This window comes from Harpia harpyja, chromosome 21, assembly GCF_026419915.1.
Source record: "Harpia harpyja isolate bHarHar1 chromosome 21, bHarHar1 primary haplotype, whole genome shotgun sequence".
NCBI classification, from domain to species: Eukaryota; Metazoa; Chordata; class Aves; order Accipitriformes; family Accipitridae; genus Harpia; species Harpia harpyja.
Window position 1 is genome coordinate 11,302,675 of NC_068960.1, and position 20,639 is coordinate 11,323,313.

The 20,639-nt window shown below is 37.6% G+C and overlaps 1 protein-coding gene across 3 annotated transcripts; it reads left to right on the plus strand.

Moving 5' to 3' along the window:
* Positions 1–268: 268 nt before the first annotated feature.
* On the plus strand, positions 269–19,920 carry TNFRSF17 (TNF receptor superfamily member 17). Of its 3 annotated transcripts, XM_052773230.1 has the most exons (6): positions 2,863–3,706; positions 4,472–4,589; positions 6,444–6,534; positions 17,970–18,104; positions 18,432–18,563; positions 19,341–19,920. In XM_052773230.1, exons 4-6 carry the CDS (start codon positions 17,990–17,992, stop codon positions 19,595–19,597), a joined length of 504 nt encoding a protein of 167 aa, XP_052629190.1. In that variant the 5' UTR covers positions 2,863–3,706; positions 4,472–4,589; positions 6,444–6,534; positions 17,970–17,989; the 3' UTR covers positions 19,598–19,920. The 3 variants fall into 3 exon arrangements, with proteins under 3 accessions (XP_052629189.1, XP_052629191.1, XP_052629190.1); XM_052773229.1 differs by lacking the exons at positions 2,863–3,706; positions 4,472–4,589 and adding an exon at positions 269–563; XM_052773231.1 differs by lacking the exons at positions 2,863–3,706; positions 4,472–4,589 and adding an exon at positions 269–563 and having other exon boundaries at positions 6,458–6,534.
* Positions 19,921–20,639: the final 719 nt, after the last annotated feature.

Below are 20,639 nucleotides of genomic sequence, written 5' to 3' on the forward strand. Positions count from 1 at the left end.
TTGCGCGAGCCCCTCTTGGCCCACCTCCCTGGAAGCGATGGGAAATGTAGTTGCCGGCGTTTTCTGCGTATTAAGAAACTACAATTCCTGTCAGCCTTTGCGCTCGCCTTTCGTTTTATGCCGTCTCCGCCTCCAATTGCGGGGGGGGGAGACGGGACATGTAGTTGGCGCGAACGCCTCAGGCGGGACAAGAACTACCCGTCCCAGCAGGCGAGGCGCCAGCGTTCCCTCAAGCGACGCCAGTGTCTTGCCCCGCAGGTCTCTGGGATGCGCAGTTCGCAAAGGCTGCGGGAGGGCAGCGTCGCCGAAGGGCTGCTCCCCGTTCCCTCATCCCACACGAGGGTCGTTTCAGATGGGGACGGGCAGCAGCCGTGTGGGATGCTGCCTCGCCAGGGGACCTGAGCCTGTCCCGGGCGCTCCCAGGGGCCGCCTGCGCCCGTCGTCGTCGAAGGGCCAGCCCGGCCGGCGGGGGGGCGCGGCGGGCGCTGAGGAGAGCGGGCCCGACGCGGGTGTCACCTCACTGGATTTCCCGCCTCCCTTAAGGACTGAGCCTCTGGAGTCAGGTGAAGACATGCTTGTTTTAGCTTTTATCTATGCAAAATTGCACCTACCTAGTCCTGGAAAGCATAGGTGCGGAATGACAGTATGGTGACAGCACCTGTGTTAGGTCAGTAAACCTCCCAAATGAAGCTCACCTGAGGTGAGAGCAAATGTTTCTGTACGTGTCCAGCTGTAAGTTGACAGGACGCGTTAAAAGTTCAAATTCTGGCAATTCTACAGCACACTTTGACTTTTTTATTATAATTAAAAAAAAAAATCCAGGTAAGCCAAATTCATTAGGACTTGTTGAGTACTGAGGTCCTTGACTGGTAAGACTATTAGAACATATTAAAAAAAAACCCAACAAAAAACTAAAACAAACCCAAAAAACATTGCTTGAAGTTAAGTATGTTTGGAGGAGACAGGGAGGAACAGAGGGGAAACGAGTAGATTTTGGTTAGTAGGCTGCACATGGCTGTGGCAGCTTTTCATCTTGGAAGGTTCAGCATTAAGTGCTTATAACTAAATGAAGTGAGTGCTTGGGAGAAGGGAGTTTCTTGGAGTGCTCACATGCGAGGACTGAGTCATCTGCAGCACTATTTATATTGAACACTGTAGGGCAGGTTACGGAGTCGTTTTGAAAGCAGATGGGCTTAGAACTAAAATGTAAAGATCTCCATTCAGTACAAAATCCTGTGCATTTTTGGTTGGAGAACGACACAAACTCCCCTGAAGTGGCATTTACGTAACATAATCCTGACACAAGAACCAGATGGTTTCTGGCTGCACACCAGCAGCAACATGTACGCCCTTGACAAGCAAAAAATTCTACATGGCAGGCAATACATGTGTTAATGGAAAAAAGTGCTGTGTTAATGAAAAATGTGCTTCCAATTGATCACATTCAGGGAAAACACTAGTGTACAGGGCAGCACTTATAAAAATAAAAAAAGAAAAATCCCCACTGACATCACAGATAATTCATTTTGAAAGAAAAAAATGTAATTCATAACAAAAGACTATACACCTCTGCTCAGTAGAAGGCTTTCCTTCAAGCACCAAGAGCTTACACTCACCAGAGCCTGAAGAATGAGTTTGAAAGACCTTGTGAAGGCCACTCTCTGGTTATTCTCTGGTGCAGATCTCCTTTCCAGTTTTCAGACACACATTGCTAGGGCCTCTGTTGTTCAAAGTTGAGTATAATTAAAGAAGATTCTCACTTGTGTTACTGTTGTAATATTTAGAATTTTGTTAAACTACAACTAAAATTTTCTCAGCTGTGTGTGTGGCAATCACGTTTCTGTTTAAAAAAAAAAAAAGTCATATGCAGTCCCACTGAGGGCTGGAATAGGATATGATCCTTTTTTATCAGGGGAATGGAGGAAGGAGTTTGAAGTAAAGCTACAGGAGTAAGAAGTAAGTTTCTGAAGCAGCTAGTATCATAAGGAATACCTCAATATAGGTTTGTTTGGGGTTTTTTTGATTTATGTGGGTTTTTTGTTGTTGTTGTTGTGGGGTTTTTTGTTTGTTCATTTTAAATACTAACTTTTGCCTCTTAGGTGACATTTATTAACCCCTAGGTATCAAATACATTTCTTTTAGTATGGAAACAAGGTAACACCATTTGGAACAAACCAGCTCATGGGTTCCTACTGTTGAATAATAGATATAAGTCCAGTGGAAACCAAGCTTCATGAATTCTGCTGACAGAGTGGCTTGTTATTGTACACTTTTTACCGTCATTATGAGCATTTAATAGCTCAGGTTTATAATGACTGCAATGCTGTATTGCAAGCTTGTTTTTTGTTTGAGCCTTGACACAGCCTACAAGTCAGGAAAGGCTTAACTGGAGGCAGGTACTATATTTTCAGAGCAATTAAGACTTACCTTAAGATTACCAGCACACAGAACATGTAGGCAGCAATTCTTACATACACTTTGGCATTCCTTAAAAAGGCTTCTTGAAGGTTTTTGAAATGGAGCTGAATTCTGCCAGTTCCTAAAGTCCTAAATCATACTTTTTTTTTTTTTTTTTTTGGGGGGGGGGGGGTGATGGTGGAGCGGGGAGTGGGGCCAAATATGTGTTTGATCAGAGGGTTGGAAGTATGTATTACCGCTGATCTCAGGGGAGAAGAATTACTTGTGTTATCCAACATTCCTTCCTTCCCTGACAGGTACTTATTCCCTAGGTACTTGCTGGGATATAAACAATTAGTCCACAGAACTTCAGAAGATGCCAGATGTCCTTCAGAGTGTACGAACCTGTTTTACAGGCTGTGCCGCACATAGGAATTGTGTAAACTCAAACACTAAATTTTTAACAGGGCTAATAGTTTGTTTTTCCACTTACGAACAGCTGGTACTCAAAACAAAACCTAAGTGGAATCATGATAATTTTACTGGCAAAATATGTACTGGAATGTAAATGGTCATGTTCTCTTGAGGTTTTAAAGCATTATAAAAGCTTTTCTTGTTTAAATCTCTTTTGCATCAAAATGTTTAGCTCTTCACTTAATAAATATTAAAAAGCTTTTCTTATTGAGAACCACCCATATACATCCATCATCACATCATGACTGACTTAAATTATAAAAGCACTGCTTAGAAAAGAGGAGGCTGGACCACCTCAGGGTTAATATGTCAGGACTGGGGTGCAGAGAAACTGTTTCCCCCCCAGTCAGGTTCTATCCATCCTTGCACTGCCTTCTAGCTGTTGTTAGACGCTTTGCTGAGTCAGCCTATCTCACTAAATTTAGCTACAGAACAATCCACTTACTTTTTCCTCCTGGGTTACTGAGATGAATCAACTCTTAAGAGGTGTTTGACAAATGCCAGAGCTGGTATAAAGTAAGAATGGGGAACAGGACTTCTTTTTTAGTGGGAGCAAGCTATTCACATATTAAGCTACCTCAAGGTAGCTTCACCACTAGTTTGCAGCCTGTGATAAGTCAATCCTATAGCAGTGAAATGGAGATCCTCATTCATATGATATTAGGAATAGTATTGTGTACTTCAGTAATAACTTTCATCCAAGGTTCCCACAAGCACTTTACACCCTAGCAGATGTACCAATGAAGTACCAATGTTTAGTTACGTGAACTGAAGCAGAAAAGAAAGATATACTTCACTAAAAGGCTTCAAGCAGTTAACAGCTCACCACCAACAGGTAAGCTTATTAAATTCCATAAAATAGCAGCGGTCTAAGGGGGAACGAGAGTGGTTTTAGGGTCCTGGGTTATGAGTGAATTGACTCAGTTTAGTTTGAGATCAGGTAAGTTCCTGAGCTGCTGCAAAATGGGAAAGAAAGCATTTGGCTGAGATTGGGAGGAGCAGGAAAGGAGTAAGACTTCCCTTTCTGGTGTGGCAGCAAGCTGAAATTCAACTGACGCACTGTGAGCCGTGCCCTGAAATTTAAAAGTATTCAAATATGTACATTAGTTATGCACTTAAATGAGTAGCCTGTTATTTAGAATTGCTTTGAAGTCAGAATGAGCCTTTAAAAACAAAGCCAAAAGAATAAGTTATTTACCCAGGAGGAAGAAAAGACAAGAGTTACAAGGTAAATTATTAAAAGAAAAATATAGGAAACTTTGCTCAGATATGAAAGTGCCATTCTAGAAGTATAGCTCTTTATCTGAGGCTTATGTGAAAGAACAATCTCAAAAGACGTTCTAGAAATTAAGTTTAGCATTACTTAGAAGAAGTAGGTGGAGTTAGATGAGTCCAGAAAGTGTTTTTGGAAAAAGTGAATTAAGGCTGTACCTAAGTACAACTGACAGACCTCTTGAAGGCTCTGTAAGAGTTTTTCTAAATACTTTTCATATTAATGAGGCCTGACACAGAACTGAAAATACTGAACTAGTTTAAGTTTGATTAGGTACCAGGAGATTATAAATTAATATTCATAAACTCTGGCAAATTCTCTTTCCAGGTAGTCTGTGGAGATGTAGCTCAGAACTAGAGAACAAAAAACACACTATGTTTCAGCATGATGGCTTTTTCAAGAGCCAAGTCTATCCTAAGCTTTGCTGGTGTTCCTGGAAGCATAAGTGAGTTATAAAGAGGCTTTTATATTTGCACAAGGCCATGTATAATCCAAACTAAGATATCTTGACCTGGAAACGTCTTTTCACTGATTGTTTCTTCTAACCCTGCTATTTAATAAATGCTGTTTCTGACCTATTACTCTCCCTCTGCTGGACACTCACATAATTGCTCTATTTGTGTTGTCTTAACGTTAATGTATTTTAAGCTATTTGAATGGAAGAGATTAAAATAAAAGTCTCCTTTGGTTTTCCAAATGTTTGAGGTCTCCAATCTAGAGTTAAAGCCTTTCTTTTAGAGCAGTTAAAGCACATATTGCAGGCTTCAAAAAAAGCATAAAATTGTTTTTACTTTAGATAGCGAAAGAAATACATGGACCTATATACCAAAATACCAGTATATAGTTCTCTGTGTCTATCTCCTTACCTCTCAAATAGTTCATATGCTCAGCTCATTATTTTCCAAGGTAATCATGCATCTCACTTTTGTATGTATATACAACCTTTCTTTCTCTTGCTTGTATGTCTCTAGAAATAAAGAATGAAAGGTCATCCTTTTTACAAGTGCCATCCCCTTTCTTCAGGTTACTTTAATTGGAGGCTCAGAGTGCTCAGCTGTGTGATCTAATGCTTAGTTAGCCTGTTGTTTAGATTTGAGAAATCTGTAAGTTGGGTGCTAGCTAGTTCTTTTTTCAACGTGCTCCTCTTCAAATGCACAGTCACTGCAGTTTACTCCTTAGACAGAATTTCTTCTATGGTTTTGATACCATGAGGCTCCAGACTGATAAATAGTAGGGGGAGAGTGGTTTAGGTAAGTAGTTTTGCTATCAAAACTGTTTGTTATGTGGGGTTTTTTTGCTATCAAAGCTCAAAATAAATAAATATGTGTGTTTAGGTGTGCATGTTGTGAAGAATCTATACGTAGTTTATAAACCTTATGACAGTTGAAAATGTTGTAAACAGCAGAAGGATTGCTTAATGTGGAAGGAATGTGCTGAGCAAAGAACACGCATCCAAGGAAGGGAAAAATGAGATCACTTCAATGATATATACAGTGACTGAGTTAGGATTGGAAAGGTTAGAGACAAGAGGGAATCTATTTTGAAGAAAGGCAGAGACTGTGGTTCTAGAGATCTGAAAGCCAGGTGTAGGATTGGTGGGAGGAGGCATCATGTCAGTTAAGATACTGAACCAGCTGAAAAGAAATCCTGTTAAGTACAATACAGACCTCTGTTCGATTGTTCTTGTGCTTTCATCTTGATTAGTAACATTGCGATTAGAAAATTAACGTGCTGCTTTGTTAATTTGTTTTCACCTGTAAATCTGTTGGATGGGGAGAGTAAATATTACAAGCATAAGATACATAGATTCTCTGGAAGTGATGAATGGAAACAGAGGATAATTTTGCTCCCTGTGACCTGAGACAAATTTGAGAATCTCAGGGGCTGGGATGCTGAGTTGATCGAGCAACAATGATAACTTTTAAGTGCCAGATCCTCAGGAGATTTTCTTCCACTGGCTGGAAGCTAATATTGTTCTAGCAGGAGACAAGTAACAGAGAGAATTTGCAATTCTGGATACCATCAAATTGTCAGTCTTGTAGCTTGATATAGAGGTAAAAAAAATGTAGGAAAGGTGACTAGCATTTAAAGTGGGGCTTACAGTCTAACACAGATGCACAAGGTGAGTCCCTACTAGCAAACAGAGTTCAGTTGCACTTCATATACTTTTTCTAGACTGTTAATAAAGACTGTTTTTGTGAGATAATGAAAACGTTGAACTTAGCACTGAAAATATCAATACAGGGTGTTAATGCAGGGTATGTAACATGCTGTTTATTCACACCCTTTCTTATTGCAGTGACTCCCTGACAGGGAGAAGCTCAGAGCTGCTATGTCCACTGTTGGGTTCCATAACATCTCTAGGCCAGATCTCCTGCCTTATACATGTGGTAAGAGTTTTATAACACTTGTGTTTTACGTGATATCTGTCTGTCTCCAGGGAGGTGGGAATACAAAACTAGTTCCATGTGGGATTTTCATGTGCTTTCTTTTCCTCTTCTTAATTCTCCAGAATTCCAGCTGAGGGAGCATTTTGTCCATTAGAGATCCCTTAAGATTTTAGTTTTGGTAATTGTCGTGGTTTAACCCCAGCCAGCAACTAAACACCACGCAGCCGCCCACTCACTCCCCCCCACCCAGTGGGATGGGGGAGAAAATCGGGAAAAGAAGCAAAACCCGTGGGTTGAGATAAGAACGGTTTAATAGAACAGAAAAGAAGAAACTAATAATGATAATGATAACACTAATAAAATGACAACAGCAATAATGAAAGCATTGGAATGTACAAATGATGCGCAGTGCAATTGCTCACCACCCGCCGACCGACACCCAGCCAGTCCCCGAGCGGCGAATCCCTGCCCCCCACTTCCCCGTTCCTATACTGGATGGGACGTCACATGGTATGGAATACACTGTTGGCCAGTTTGGGTCAGGTGCCCTGGCTGTGTCCTGTGCCAACTTCTTGTGCCCCTCCAGCTTTCTCACTGGCTGGGCATGAGAAGCTGAAAAATCCTTGACATTAGTCTAAACACTACTGAGCAACAACTGAAAACATCAGTGTTATCAATATTCTTCGCTCTGAACTCAAAACATAGCACTGTACCAGCTACTAGGAAGACAGTTAACTCTATCCCAGCTGAAACCAGGACAGTAATGACTGAAGCAAAATGGCATTATTGTCATGAAGAAAGAATAACAGTGTCATGGTATTTTTAAAGCTGTTCTTCTATAGCTAGTTAACATGTTCACATTTTTGCAGAAAATAATTACTTCATTATGACATTGTGAGAATGAAATAGTGGACTAATTACTCCAGAATTATTCTGTGCCAGTATTTTTATTCCAGAGAAGGCAATTTGCATGGGGAATTATTCCAGAATAGGGATGGCTAAATCAATGACAATTTCCCTTCTGTCTTGAGAGAGAGCACATATTGGTACTGTGATGTTGTCCATGGGAATTTGAAATAAAGTAGTTGCGTGTTACCTAAACTTGTCCACAAACACTTGAATAGCTAGAGGATTTTGTTAAAATTATCAGAAGAAAAATTCTTGTTAGACTTTAGTGTATGCCAAGCACTTTACGTCATTCATAGATGTTCATGTATTTATTTTTGTTCTAACTCCATTACTCCTGTTGGCATTATACCACTGATTAGTTTTAGTTTGTTTTGTCCATCTGCAAAGTCACTAAAATAGTACTACGTGGGAGATTATTTTTCCAACACAAAATGTAAGTGGTTACATGAAAAAATGAAGAAAAAAATTAATTTTACATTCTGTAAAAACTATTTCACCAACATAAAAATGTCACTGGCATTCTAATAAGTATTAGCTTAATCCAAACTTGCTTGCGCAATTATTGTTTTATGCATTGTCCTTAGTAGTTACATAACTATGTTGGCACATGTGGAACGTCAAGACAAATGAAAAGGTATCTTTCCCCAGAGGGTTTATTAACACTGCTTTTCTGTGCTATCCACTTAATCTTTTCCATAACTTGGTTCCTAGCTAAGTAAACTTTGAACGTAGTAATGGATACAGAAGTTGTCTGAGATTTAGTTGACAATGTTTATACTATTGTTATTTTAATTACTATTTTTAAGGAACATTTTTCTCTTCAGTTGTTTTCTTCTTTAATCTTTTTTGGAAATACCAGATGTGGCAACAGCAACATCACTCTTTTCAAAGCAGTGGTCTAATTAAAGTGTGCTGAACCAAACAGGCAAAATGCACATTGTTCTTGATTTTGCACTGTGCCCAAACGACATTAAACAATATTGTGTCTAAAAAGAGCATTGTTCTGTGCAGCTTGTAAAAGTTAAGGAACACGGTGAATCCTTTAATAACCCCTTCCTTTTGTTTATTAGCAGTGTGTACCCCATTCCTAGAACAACTTCTCTCCTCCCAGCCATACAGTTGAAGCATACGCTTAACAAAATACGGATTTCTGAAAATAACTGTTTTGGAAAGTTTTAACGCTTTTTTAGGAGATAACTGTCTGTAAGACTGCTGTTCCTTGAAGTGCAGTAACTTTTGGGAAGAAAAAGTGGTGGGTTTTTTTCTATGTACATTGATCCCTCAGATTTTTAGGATTGTTGTGATGAGGTGATTTATAAGGGATTTTTTTTCTTTGGATTTTTTTCTGTAAATAGCTTTAGAGAATTGGAGAGGACTCAGATCAAGCCTGTACTATAAGGCTTGACAGCATAGGTCAGTTGCCTTAGTGAGTGGAAAAAAAAAAATTACACGTGCTACCCAGAAGAGCTGTGCCAGCACAAAACGACAATGTAGAAGCAACTATACAGCCAGAAGAATTCCTTTGTCAGCCTAGCTAATGTTGTTTGTGAAGGGAATGTAATAGGCCTAGCAGAAAACCCTCTTTCTCTTGGTAAGTGCTATGTAATTATGCCAGCAGAATTTCTGAAGTACAGTCAGGCAAAAAAGCTGGCACAAGCATGAACAGAGAAATACCCAAAGCAGTGTCAGAACAAAGCTTTGTTGTTGAAGTTATGTGTGGTAAATAGACCTTAATCTACTGTTCTGTGAAAGATGAATTTCAACCTTTATGTTTAATTATTGCCATAATAGTATTACTTTCTTCGTTTTTTCCATTCAGAGTTTTCGTTTTATTATTTCAGTGTTGAAACCCACAATAGCTTTTTTCAAATTAAATAGTGAAAGATAAAATTCTCCTTACCTTTTTCAGGTGACTAATTTCTGTCACATAAGTAATACCAATTTAACACATGTTAAAAACGGGCACTGACAAGGATTTCTGGAAGTCTTAGGCTTCTGCAGATGTTTAAGGAAACGAACAGTCAAATTTGGGTTCATGTCGGGAAATGCTCTGGCTGGATGCTCAGTGCTTGGTATGCTCGTATTCTGCCAAAGTGGCATGTAACTCTAGGTCTTCTGCTCACATGATAGAAGGTTGTAAACCTAGAGTGTGTGTGTGTGTGTGTACAGCTCCAAAATACTACCTCCTGGTCTGTGCTGTTATCTACCTGTACTCCCTTCACCAGTAAAAATTACTTGATTTCTTGAAATCCTGTTCAGTAGTTTGATACCCTAATAGAATTGACAGTATGCTAAAATTATTATTCTAAACAACAAATAGATGTTTTACTGCTTCCAGATGTAGATTTGAAGTTCAGAGAGGAGTTGTCAGTGGTTGATAATCATAATAGGAGAGCAAAGAAGTATATTTCACACTGGTCTTTATAAATTGTCCCTGGGTGTCACTCTTGAGTCAGACTGAAACAGTTTAGAAGCAAATCTGAGAATTGTTTTTCCTTTTCTTCTTTCTGTTGTTTCCGCAGTTGACACTTTTCTTCTTAAATTTATTTCCCATTACTCTCCATAATGATGTCAACTCCAGCAGGCCAGCTTAACTTGTCTGAATTATATTATTCTTAGCGGATATCTTAGGGAGTTTTTGAACTTAAGTTACAGTAATGTAACAGCAGAAATACCTCCCGGCAACACTTTCTGGATTTACAGTTAAATGACCAATTACTATATTGATAAATCCTTTCTTATTTTGTACAACTCTACTAATTTCTGTCAGCCTTTTGGAGCAAAATCAAGTGACGAGGAGAAAGCATTTGTTAGTATCAACATGTAATTCTATGTGGAAAGCCAATGCAAGCCCTGTAAATCCCATAACTGAGAAAAAGCTGAAATGTAACTTCACTGTTAAATAAGCTATATATTTATTATTCCCTAAAGGTAAGTATCGCTGTAGGAGAACCATCAGTATATCCAGTCATCTCAGACATATTTTTTTTGTGTGTGTGTGCACAGCCTACATATAACAAAATAGTGTGCTGCTTAGAGGATTTAGTATGTGTTATACAAGGCAGTGGATAAATTATTAGCATAACATAACTACAGTTTCTAAGTAACAATATCCTTATCTTAATGTCACTTAATACATTTATTCTTAGTGCTTCTGGTTTTTGTTTCATTCGTTGGCTGAATCCAAGATTCTACTTTATAAACAGCTTCTGAATTCAGGCATTACATCTCACATTAAAGCCAGTTGGTATAGTACACTTCTCCCAATAAAGTGCTAAAAGTTTTTTTATTTTTAACTCCCTCCTATCAAAATTACTCAAAAATGAAGGTTGCACAACAATCTTGTTAAGATAGAAAATGTCTTCCTTACTCCTGTAGCACATCATTTCCCTAAATCTGTTTTATTGCAAGTGCCATCACCCATCTACATAATAACTATCAAATAAATTTCCTGCACACTGTACCAAATAATCCTCTGTTGAATGAGTTAGCTTTTATCTGGCACAGTTTGACTCTTGTTTTTGAGAGTGAACAACACAGTGTATTACTGAATTGAGAAACAGTTATGTTGGATTGATTTCTGCTTTAAGAATAAATATTTGTAGTATGCTTTTTAGAGGCATGAGCAGATAAGAAATGGTCCTCCAAAATGGAATTTCAAAACTGCTATATAGATACTTGTCTTCAGAAGTTCTGGGGAATCTCATGTAGTCAGTGAAAACAGCAGGTGAACCACAGGACATAGATTTTGAAATAATGTGTGTTTTAGATGTGTAGCAAGGTCTGTCACTGGGAATTACTGCTTATCAAGATCTTCTGATTATATGCCTGCTTTCAGACCCTTTGGAAGTAGGACTTCTGAATGTTAGGATGTGCAGAAAACAAAGGCAACAGGCCCTGACAACTGTAATTCCTCATAGTTTTTCTACCATTTGTCACCTCCGTTTCATCATTACATACATCAATAAAACTATATATAGCTAAGGAGAAAAGACTGACTTTTATGGTGGTTGTTTATATGAATGACACATTAGAGACCCTTTACTATCATTGCTCCCCAGTTTGCTATGTGTGAAAAATGCATTGCTTAATAATCAAGGATTTGTGTTTTGGGGCACATCTATCAAAAAAAAGTAATTTATCTCTAAAGGCTGAAAGCTTTAGGAAGTAGTAGTCCAACTGTAGGAGGAAAATTATTGCTGTAAGAGACAGCAGTATTCTCCAGAGGTCTGATGAAATGAGCTGTATTTAGCCTTTTACTTGAGGGGAGGTTTCCTAGAGTTTGAAAAAATGAGACTTCTTTGTATTTACTTCTGTGTCTTATAATAAATGTGTTTGAAGTCTAACTAGCCACATAGCAAAACTGTTTCTGGCCAACTGGTTATAAAGAGTGTAGACATATCTGCCACGGTATCTTATGATCCCATATACACAATATCTAATAATTAGACATAAATTAATTTCTACTTTACTTAAGAGTTTGACAAGACTTTTAAAATGAAGACATTGGTGCATTAGTTTGCCAAATTTGTACTTCTGTGGTGGACTTGGTTTCACATCCCCACTAGGTAATCAGCTGTTTATCTTTCTGTTCTGTTTCTGGCCTTTTCCCCAGGCCCTAGGGAGTAAAGCTCTATGAACTGACTGGATTAACAGATTAAAGTTGCTTGCCATGTGGTCGGGTAAGCCCTAGAGCCCTTCCTTGAGCTTCAGAGTGAAGAGCAGGACTATCCCTTTCACTAACACCAAGACATTTAATCAGCTTAGCTGTATATAATCTAACCACATCTTTGGTGACCTACAGACCAGTCTTACTAATTAGACATGAATCATCTTTGTGCCAAAATAGGCTGATTTAGAATATATCTCATTACATTTGAGTGACAAAATATTTTAGGAATCACAATATTAACACTTCTGCATATCATACAACAGATGTATTAAATTACAATAACAGCAAGCTGTTTTGGGGAGAGAGGTATTTTGGGTACACAGGAAAAGCCATTGCCAATAAGTAAAAACAGATGCACTTCTTCTGGACTAGGAAAACAGAGGAAAGAGTTTAATAGCAAAAAGTAAAGTAGTTGTGAAGACTCTAATAATACTACCTGTGGTAGGAGTTACATCCTGTAGTTCATTCCATTGTTAATTGTCTCACAAAGTAATGTCAAGTCTTACACTCCTCTCTAATATTTTTCCCGGAAGTCCTATATTTGGGTTACATCTACTGGGAAGCATCTCTGCCTCCAGGTGAAGCTACTTGTGTAGCATCAATAGATCATCTTAAAATTATGTTCCACATAACAGCACTGAGTTAACAGTATGCCTTGAGAATCTCCGGTTGTTTTTTTTTTAATTATTATTATCTGGTCTATGCAATTTCTTCCAAACTACTGTCAGTGTCGCTCTGTCAACATGTGCAGAGGGTATGGAAAGGGGAAGAATGTGCATTGCCTGGAGGACATAAAACTGTATGAAGTTACCATTGTCTACTTGCTTCCATTACCCCTCTAAACTTCTTTGTATTACCAGCGACACCCTCAGTAAGAGCGGCAGCTATGGGTTCTTTTTACATAACACATCAAGACTTCAGTTACTTTTCCACAAATGTTCTTAATCTGCTTGAGAAAGCAGTGTTGATTGAATCACCTAAGTTTCAAACTTAGAAACAGAATGTGTATCTTACACATCACTGAAATGGTATTCCTTTTTTTTTTTTTTTTTTTTTTTCTTTTTCCAGATTGTCCAGAAAGATGGTATGATCTGGAAAGGAAAACCTAGGTCCACATCATGAACTTATAACTCTTTGTTTCATTAGACCATCCTAAACAGATTCAGACCAGTCCAGTCTACCTTAGACTTATGTGAGTTATTTAAGACAGTTTGAAAAATTCTTGAGCCATCTGGTTTTCTAGAAAAGATTTATCACACCTATTGCATAATAGTATCTTTTGGAATGTATCTTACTTTTAAATTATCAATGATGTATTTTTCTTTGCATTAGTAGAGCACAGAAGCCTGAAGTTTTATTTCAGACTTCCTTTTGAACCTCAGAAGAATCTGAGCTATAAAACTGGTCATCTTTCCAGAAGGTTCTTTAAGGGTGTCACTTTACATTTCAGAAATGAAATTTGTAAGTTTCAGGAATGAAATCATGTCTGCATTAACTGTACCAGAGAAAGTATTCTTACTGTTGAGCATTAATTTAAATGGTTGTTGTGTTGACGATTTCACTACATTTTCCCTGGAATTTAGAAATCCTGTTTGGGTATAGCAGTGGTGGGCATAGAGAAGCAATGTTATAAGCAGTGTGTATACTCATTCTAGACATATTTTATTATTTCTTTTGTTGCTTTTAGATCAACATTTCTCTCTTTAAGTCCATTCTTCACAGTTTTTATGAATAGTACCATATCATATCAAATACGTATCAGTTGTAGGATACATTATGGTAATAAGTAGAGCAGGAGTGCATAACAAAGTTCAACAAAGACAACAAAGACATAATCCAGGAGTGCAGCACAGGCTGGGATCTACCTGGCTGGGAAGTCGCTCTGTGGAAAGGGACCTGGTGGTCCTGGCAGACAGCAAGCTCAATATGAGTGAACAGTGAGCTGCTGCGGCAAATCAAGCCAACTGGATGCTGGGTTGCATGAACAAGGGCATCACCAGCAGAGATAAAGTCATTATCCCACTCTACTCAGCGCTTGTCAGGCCACACCTGGAATACTGTGTTCAGTTTTGGTCCCCGCTATACAAAAAATATGTGGACAGGCTGGAGGGGGTCCAGAGAAGGGCCACAAAGGTGATCAAAGGACTGCGAAGCCTGCTATATAAGGAAAGGCTGAGAGAACTGGGTTTGTTCAGCCCTGAGAAAAGAGGGCTTAGGGGAGACCTTATCACCACGTTCCAGTATTTAAGGGGTGGCTACAAAGAAGATGGAGACTCCCTTTTTAGAGGGAGTCACATGGAAAAGATGAGGGGCAATGGGTACAAGTTACTCCTGGGGAGATTCTAATTGGACACCAGAGGAAGATTTTTCACAATGAGAACAATCAGCCATCGGAATAATCTCCCCAGGGAAGTGGTGGATTCCCCAACATTGGACACTTTTAAGACTCGGCTGGACAGGGTGCTGGGTCACCTTGTCTAGACCATGCTTTTGCCAAGAAAGGTTGGGCCAGATGATCCTTGAGGTCCCTTCCAACCTGGTATTCTATGATTCTATTGACTCATACTTTGCATGGGTTTAATAATTTTCATTGAAAGGACTCAGCGAATTTTAATAAAATTACTTTGTAGTGTTCCTGTGAAGTAGATAAATACTACCCATGCAGGTATGCAGGAAAGTTAGACTAACATTTTCCAAGAAAAGCTACCTCCTTCAGTCAATATGTTTTGAAGATACCTTGTAAGTATCTGTGTGGTTTTTTTGTTTAAGGCCTGTTTTTTTTGAAAACAGTAAAATAACTACATGCATTGACTTCTGGAGTGCTAAGCATTGTTTTTTACTCTTTGGTCAGTGATACAGAATGTGGGTGCATATGGGAAGAGTCAGACATGTCTCAATAGAATCCCTCTTCCATTAAAAAAATTCTGAAGAAGACCTGAAGTGGCACATAAAGGTGTTCTGTTTAACAGAACCTATCGCTAGCAAGCATTTCAATGTTTCTTTCTTCATGGTGACAACACTGAACTTTAAGGAGTTTATCAATTATCATTGTTCAAGCTTAGGATTATCTGTGTTGCCTACATGGGATTTCTACACACTATTTAACAACAGCATTTTGCTATCTCCCAGCAAAAATACTCACCACTGTCAATCTGAACTTCTTTCTCCTCTTTGTGAAGCTCTGAATTGATACCAACATGCTATAAACCTACCTATTTAGCAAAACTACTTTGTTGAAGAAAGTGTTTGAAATAAACTCAGTCAAAAGTCAAAATTAAAAAAAAGTGTCATTATTGTACATAAAAAATGAGGCAAGAAAACTGTAATAAAAGCAGCTGAAACAAAGACAGTCCTCCCCCACATCCCTAGTAGAACTGGTGAAAAAAAAGTGTGAAACTGATTAAAGAACTGGTTCATTCATCTGTTAGAGTGCACATGTGATTTCGCTAGACTACTAAAATAATGTTAGAAGCATTCAGCAGCTGTGATATAGTTTGAAAGTTTTGGAATTTGAGAGCTGTCAATTTCATAAGGAATTTTACTACAGTAAAGACTGTACCAATCCTGCAGGTGTATAGTGTTGGAACCAGCTGCAGAAAACAATTATAGAATCAGTCAGCTGGTTCCTTTCTAAAAGAATAAGGGATCTTAGTACAAGTTACAGATATGAATATAAAAATGCAAGAACAATGAAAGTTGCAGCACAGGAAAATATTCTGTTTAAGTAAAATTAGAGCATTTCACTGAACTCAATGGAATTACTGATAAAAGATTAAAGCATTGGACACAGCTTGTTGAAATTCACTTCCTGTACCTGTGGATACCATGAAGATACTTTCACGAATATCTGTCTTCTGATCACAGCTGAGAATGTGATTGCCCTCTCCATGATTGAAAAGGTTAAACAGCATCTTAAAAGCAAAACCTCAAATCACTCTATGCATACGCTAGCAAATGGTGCTTCATCAGAAATAGGAATGATATTCTAGTGATAACTTAGGTTTTTTCCCCTAAAGTGTGAATGTGTGAAGCAAGTCAGAACCAGTTTTATGACTTCAGTACGAGCATTGACTTCCCGGTGAAATTTTTGGCATTGCCCAGGGTCTGTATCCATATTTTCTTTCGTCACGCCTAAATCAGATTTTGTCAATTCCTGTTTATCCACTAATCTTGAATAGGGAGAAAAGCCCATAATAGAAAGCCTACAGCTGTGCACCTGGCCTATAGAAACAAGTGCAGAAGCCACAATAAGCAGTTCCATCTGCTAGAGACTAGAATACAGATTGCTTTGTTAGACTATTCCACTAAAAACAGTTTGTGTATTCCCACATGTTGCATTTCTTGGGAAAATAAGCCTCACACATAGTAATGTAGTATGAAATTACAATTCCTTATACAATATTTTTCTTTTCTCTTTCTGTAGCCAAAAAGCCAATTAACTTAATTGTCAAGGAGAAATTTAACTATAAATAAGCCTGTAATTCTAATCTATCTGTGGCAGTGATACTGGATAGAGGCTGTTATTGCAACTTGCTAGATATTACTGGTTAACTTTGTATTTAAAATAAATTCTATTAGATTAAAAAGTCAAGATACAAGTAAGCTGTGTGAATTATTTTCATTGTGGCAGTCTGTTATCAAAGCTTTTTTTACCTGGGAGAAGACCAAGTGCATTTTCGGAAATGTTACACTCACTGCATATACACAGATAAATCTATGCATGCTCAGTGTGCCCCATCACCAGGCTGGCACGGAGGTGTCGTATACACTCTACCACAAGAATGAAATCTATGGCCCACCTCTTTTTCCATGCTGGGTACCGCAGTTTTAGTACAGTGACAGTTTTGCATTATGGAAAAATAAGGGGGAAAATGCAGATAATGCCTTGAATCAAAATTGTAAAATATTCATATAGCTCTTCTTTCACTATTAAAACATAATCTTATTAAATTTTTCATATAGCTATGGTTATAAGCAAAAAAACAGCTAAAACCCAAAAAATGAACAAAGTGAAAAAGCTGACCAAAACCTAATAGACTAGATAAGTGAGGCTAATTTGGAATCAAGGAGCAATATACCAGTGGATGAATCTCTAGATTTTGTCTTTCCATTATAGCTGAAGGTCTTAGATGTATTTTGTACAACACAATTATGAACTGCTCAACTTGTACTTTAACTCACTTAAAAGCAGAAAACCATTCATTTACAAAAAGTAATTCTTTCGTCACCTATGTGTTCTAAATATTATTGTCCATCCAGGGAAACAGATATGAAGGAAGTTGTCTGAAGTTGCAGAATGAGTCAGTGGCAAACCTAGAAACTGAATTGGTCATATCTTCTTACTGCTATGCCTCCTGCCTCTATTTTTTTCATCTTATGCTCCTTGGACTGGAACAAAAATAGAATTAAGCATTGCATAGTTTGCATATTACAGAAAAACATAATTACTGTGGCCCATCACCATGAAAAAAACCAAAAAATTCTGAAGACAAGAACAATTGTTATGAACTCCTGTTTGGAGATCATCTTGCTTTTCTACAGTTTGTAATGTTTAGCACCTGTTCAAGAAATGTCTTCTATAAATAACTGATTTCTGTTTCAGGCAAAATTTACATTGAAAATTATCTTGGTGCAGCTGTTCCGTTTTTCTACAATTGTGAATTGCCAAAAAAGGAACAGTAATTCCTTGGGGGCCTCAGAGTTAAATCCTTTTTATTTAACATGATACTATGTAGTGGAGCTGTGATCAAAGTCTAACTATTGTTGCTAGCTGTTCTTAGATTTGCTAAAACTGAGAACTGAAAAGACCTTTGTAGATGATCCTCACTCTTTTACAATTTCTGTGGCTTTGCAGTTCCATAATTACTGGCCCTGATGGCACACTGCCCCAAAAATGAATACTTTGATAATTTGCTGCTCTCTTGTAAGCCTTGTCATCTTCGATGTTCTAGTACACCGCCGCCTGCATGTGAAAACTACTGTAATAAGAGTAAGTAATATTTCTGCAATACTTTGTGGCTATGCTGGGCATTTTCATGTTGTAATTGTAAACATAAAAACCTAAAGAAATCTAAAACCTGGAAAGAGTTTATCAGGATAATATATGGGCTCAAAAATATTAAAGTAGTATGCACTGTGTCCTATATGAGTATGTGTGTTAAGAAGAATACATTTTTAAAGCTCTCGAGCTTTATTTGAGCTGCCACTCAATAGAAACAGAAATTGCTCCTTTGATATAGAAAAAGTTTTATGTGTTGGACATGTTTACTGTTCGTTATTGTTTACAATTAATTTAATGCATCTCTTATTTCATAAGGTGCTGATTCAAGTGGAGTTGTTTGGACTTGTTTGATCTTAGGAGTAATTTTAATGTTCACCCTGTTCACCTTAATGGTCTTGTTTAAATGGAAGCACCTGAAGCAACTAAAACAAAACCTGAAAACCACAGGTGAATAAATAAGATTCTTTATCAAATAATTTTAGATCATTGTACATTTTAACTACTGTTACCATGTATAAATTTTGCATATAATTTATATTCCAGATTCAGATAACTGTCTTTGTTGGATTGTTTTGTATTCCTGAAGTAGTCTCAATAAAGTTATTAAAGTTACTAGGGAATAAAATATCCAGATGATAACTTGTAAAAGCAGCAGTCTCTCTTTGTTGGTTCTGGATGATGTTAGGACTGTTTCGTTGCATATTCATACCTGGCTTGCTTGCTGGTGTTTGAGAAATCATTTATGAACCCTCAGTAGCAAAAGATCTTCATAAGGATTTCATCCTCTTCTCACTGAATGCTAAAGGAATTCTACCCAGGTAGAGGATACACATTCAATACTAGGTTTCCATCTTATAAGATATTAAATAGTTTTACTTAATATTCTAGCCTGTGAGAAGCCTATATATTTTGGGAAGGTGAAAATAATTGAGTTATTTTTACATTTTACAAACACTAATATCTGTGGGCTGTTCAGCCAATAAATAATAACTTATTAGAAAATATGTGTTAGATTGCTTAAATGCTTATCCTGAAGTATAGGGGGTATATTGTCATAGAACAAAAGATTATCATATGTAACTACATCTTAAAACTTTCACTATATCTTAAAACTTTCACTAAGGTTAGGAACACAGTTGGAACATAATGAAGTTTGGATCTTTAATAACTGTATGTCTGGAATAGCATGATATATGTACTAAATTAACTTCTGTATATTTACAGACTCTTCTGTGGAGCCCAATAACATTCTCAAGGCTAATACTGAAAGCAGTGTGAATACAGAAGGAATTAGACACTCACTTCAAAGTGAAACATTAATGTATTCAGTGGAAGAATGCACTTGCAGTGACTGTGGCTTGGTAAAACCTGAGACTGGCTGTGAAACTTCATTTCCATTACCAGCTACAGAAGAAGGAGCTACTGTTCTAGTTACCACAAAATCTTTTGATTATTGCAACTATATTCTGGGTGCTGGGTGACTATGAGAGAAGTATGTTTTTACTGTATAATAATAAATGAGTTATTCCAGTATAGCTATTAATCTAAATACTTGCAGTCAGTGGAGAAGGCTAGTACGTCCTTATAGATCTTACATTGTGCTTTCATTAATATTGTCATATTATTTCTAATTCTGGTATCTCTTTGGTCAAGTATTTCTACATTATTCTCAGGTACTGGACTAGTTATTGGAATTCTTAATTTCTGAAAGTCCCTATGTAGGATGGCTTTTTCTGCCTTTAGAGATTGTATCTATTTATGCCAGATATATACAAACCCATCAATAAACAAGTTTGCAAGTATATATTTTATGTTAAACTCAGATCTTATGCCAAAAATTGCTTGATGATACACAAGGAATGTTCCAAGAGGCGGAAATGAAGACCCACGTTACATCCCCAGCCTTGTAAAGAATAATTTCAAATAGCCCCCATGATGCTTGAAATAGGAATATTCTAATGATGAATACCTTTGTAGACTATGGAGTCATGCCCAGTTCAGATAGTATCTCAGGGTCACGCTAAGGGAGGTTGTGGTGCTGTGGAACACCATACCTGCAATCCCTATGTATTTCCTGATGGTGCAGACTTTCCTTTAAGTGCCAAATGTTTTTCAGACTGTATTCTATAAAGACTTCTTTCTATTTTACTGATTATTTACTTACCCTTGTCATATGTACAAGGACTGCTAATTGGATATAGTCATGCTAGGATACTGCGTGTCCTAAAATTAGGAATATACTTTTGTCACCTTGCCTCCCAAGCATTAATGTTATTTTCCTAATATTAGGCCAGTTTTATTCCTGGAAAACTGCAACAACAACAGAAGCAACAACAATCTTTTTATTTGTAGATAGCTTTCTATTTGAGGTTCTTGGATGAATGATGAATGAAAATGTTTTAAGACTAGTAAATTATTGCACAAAATCTATGAACGATCACTATTACAGCATCTTTAGGAGGCTGCCCACAAAGTCTGGGCCAGTTATTAGTCAGCTGCGTAGGTCTGGCCATGTGTATAGCC

Excerpts from the sequence above, each read along its gene's own strand:
- TNFRSF17 (XM_052773229.1), top strand. The coding sequence starts at position 17,990 with ATGGCACACTGCCCCAAAAATGAATACTTTGATAATTTGCTGCTCTCT. Across the intron at positions 18,105-18,431 it reads TGAAAACTACTGTAATAAGA|GTGCTGATTCAAGTGGAGTT; the intron begins GTAAGTAATATT and ends TTATTTCATAAG. Across the intron at positions 18,564-19,340 it reads ACAAAACCTGAAAACCACAG|ACTCTTCTGTGGAGCCCAAT; the intron begins GTGAATAAATAA and ends GTATATTTACAG.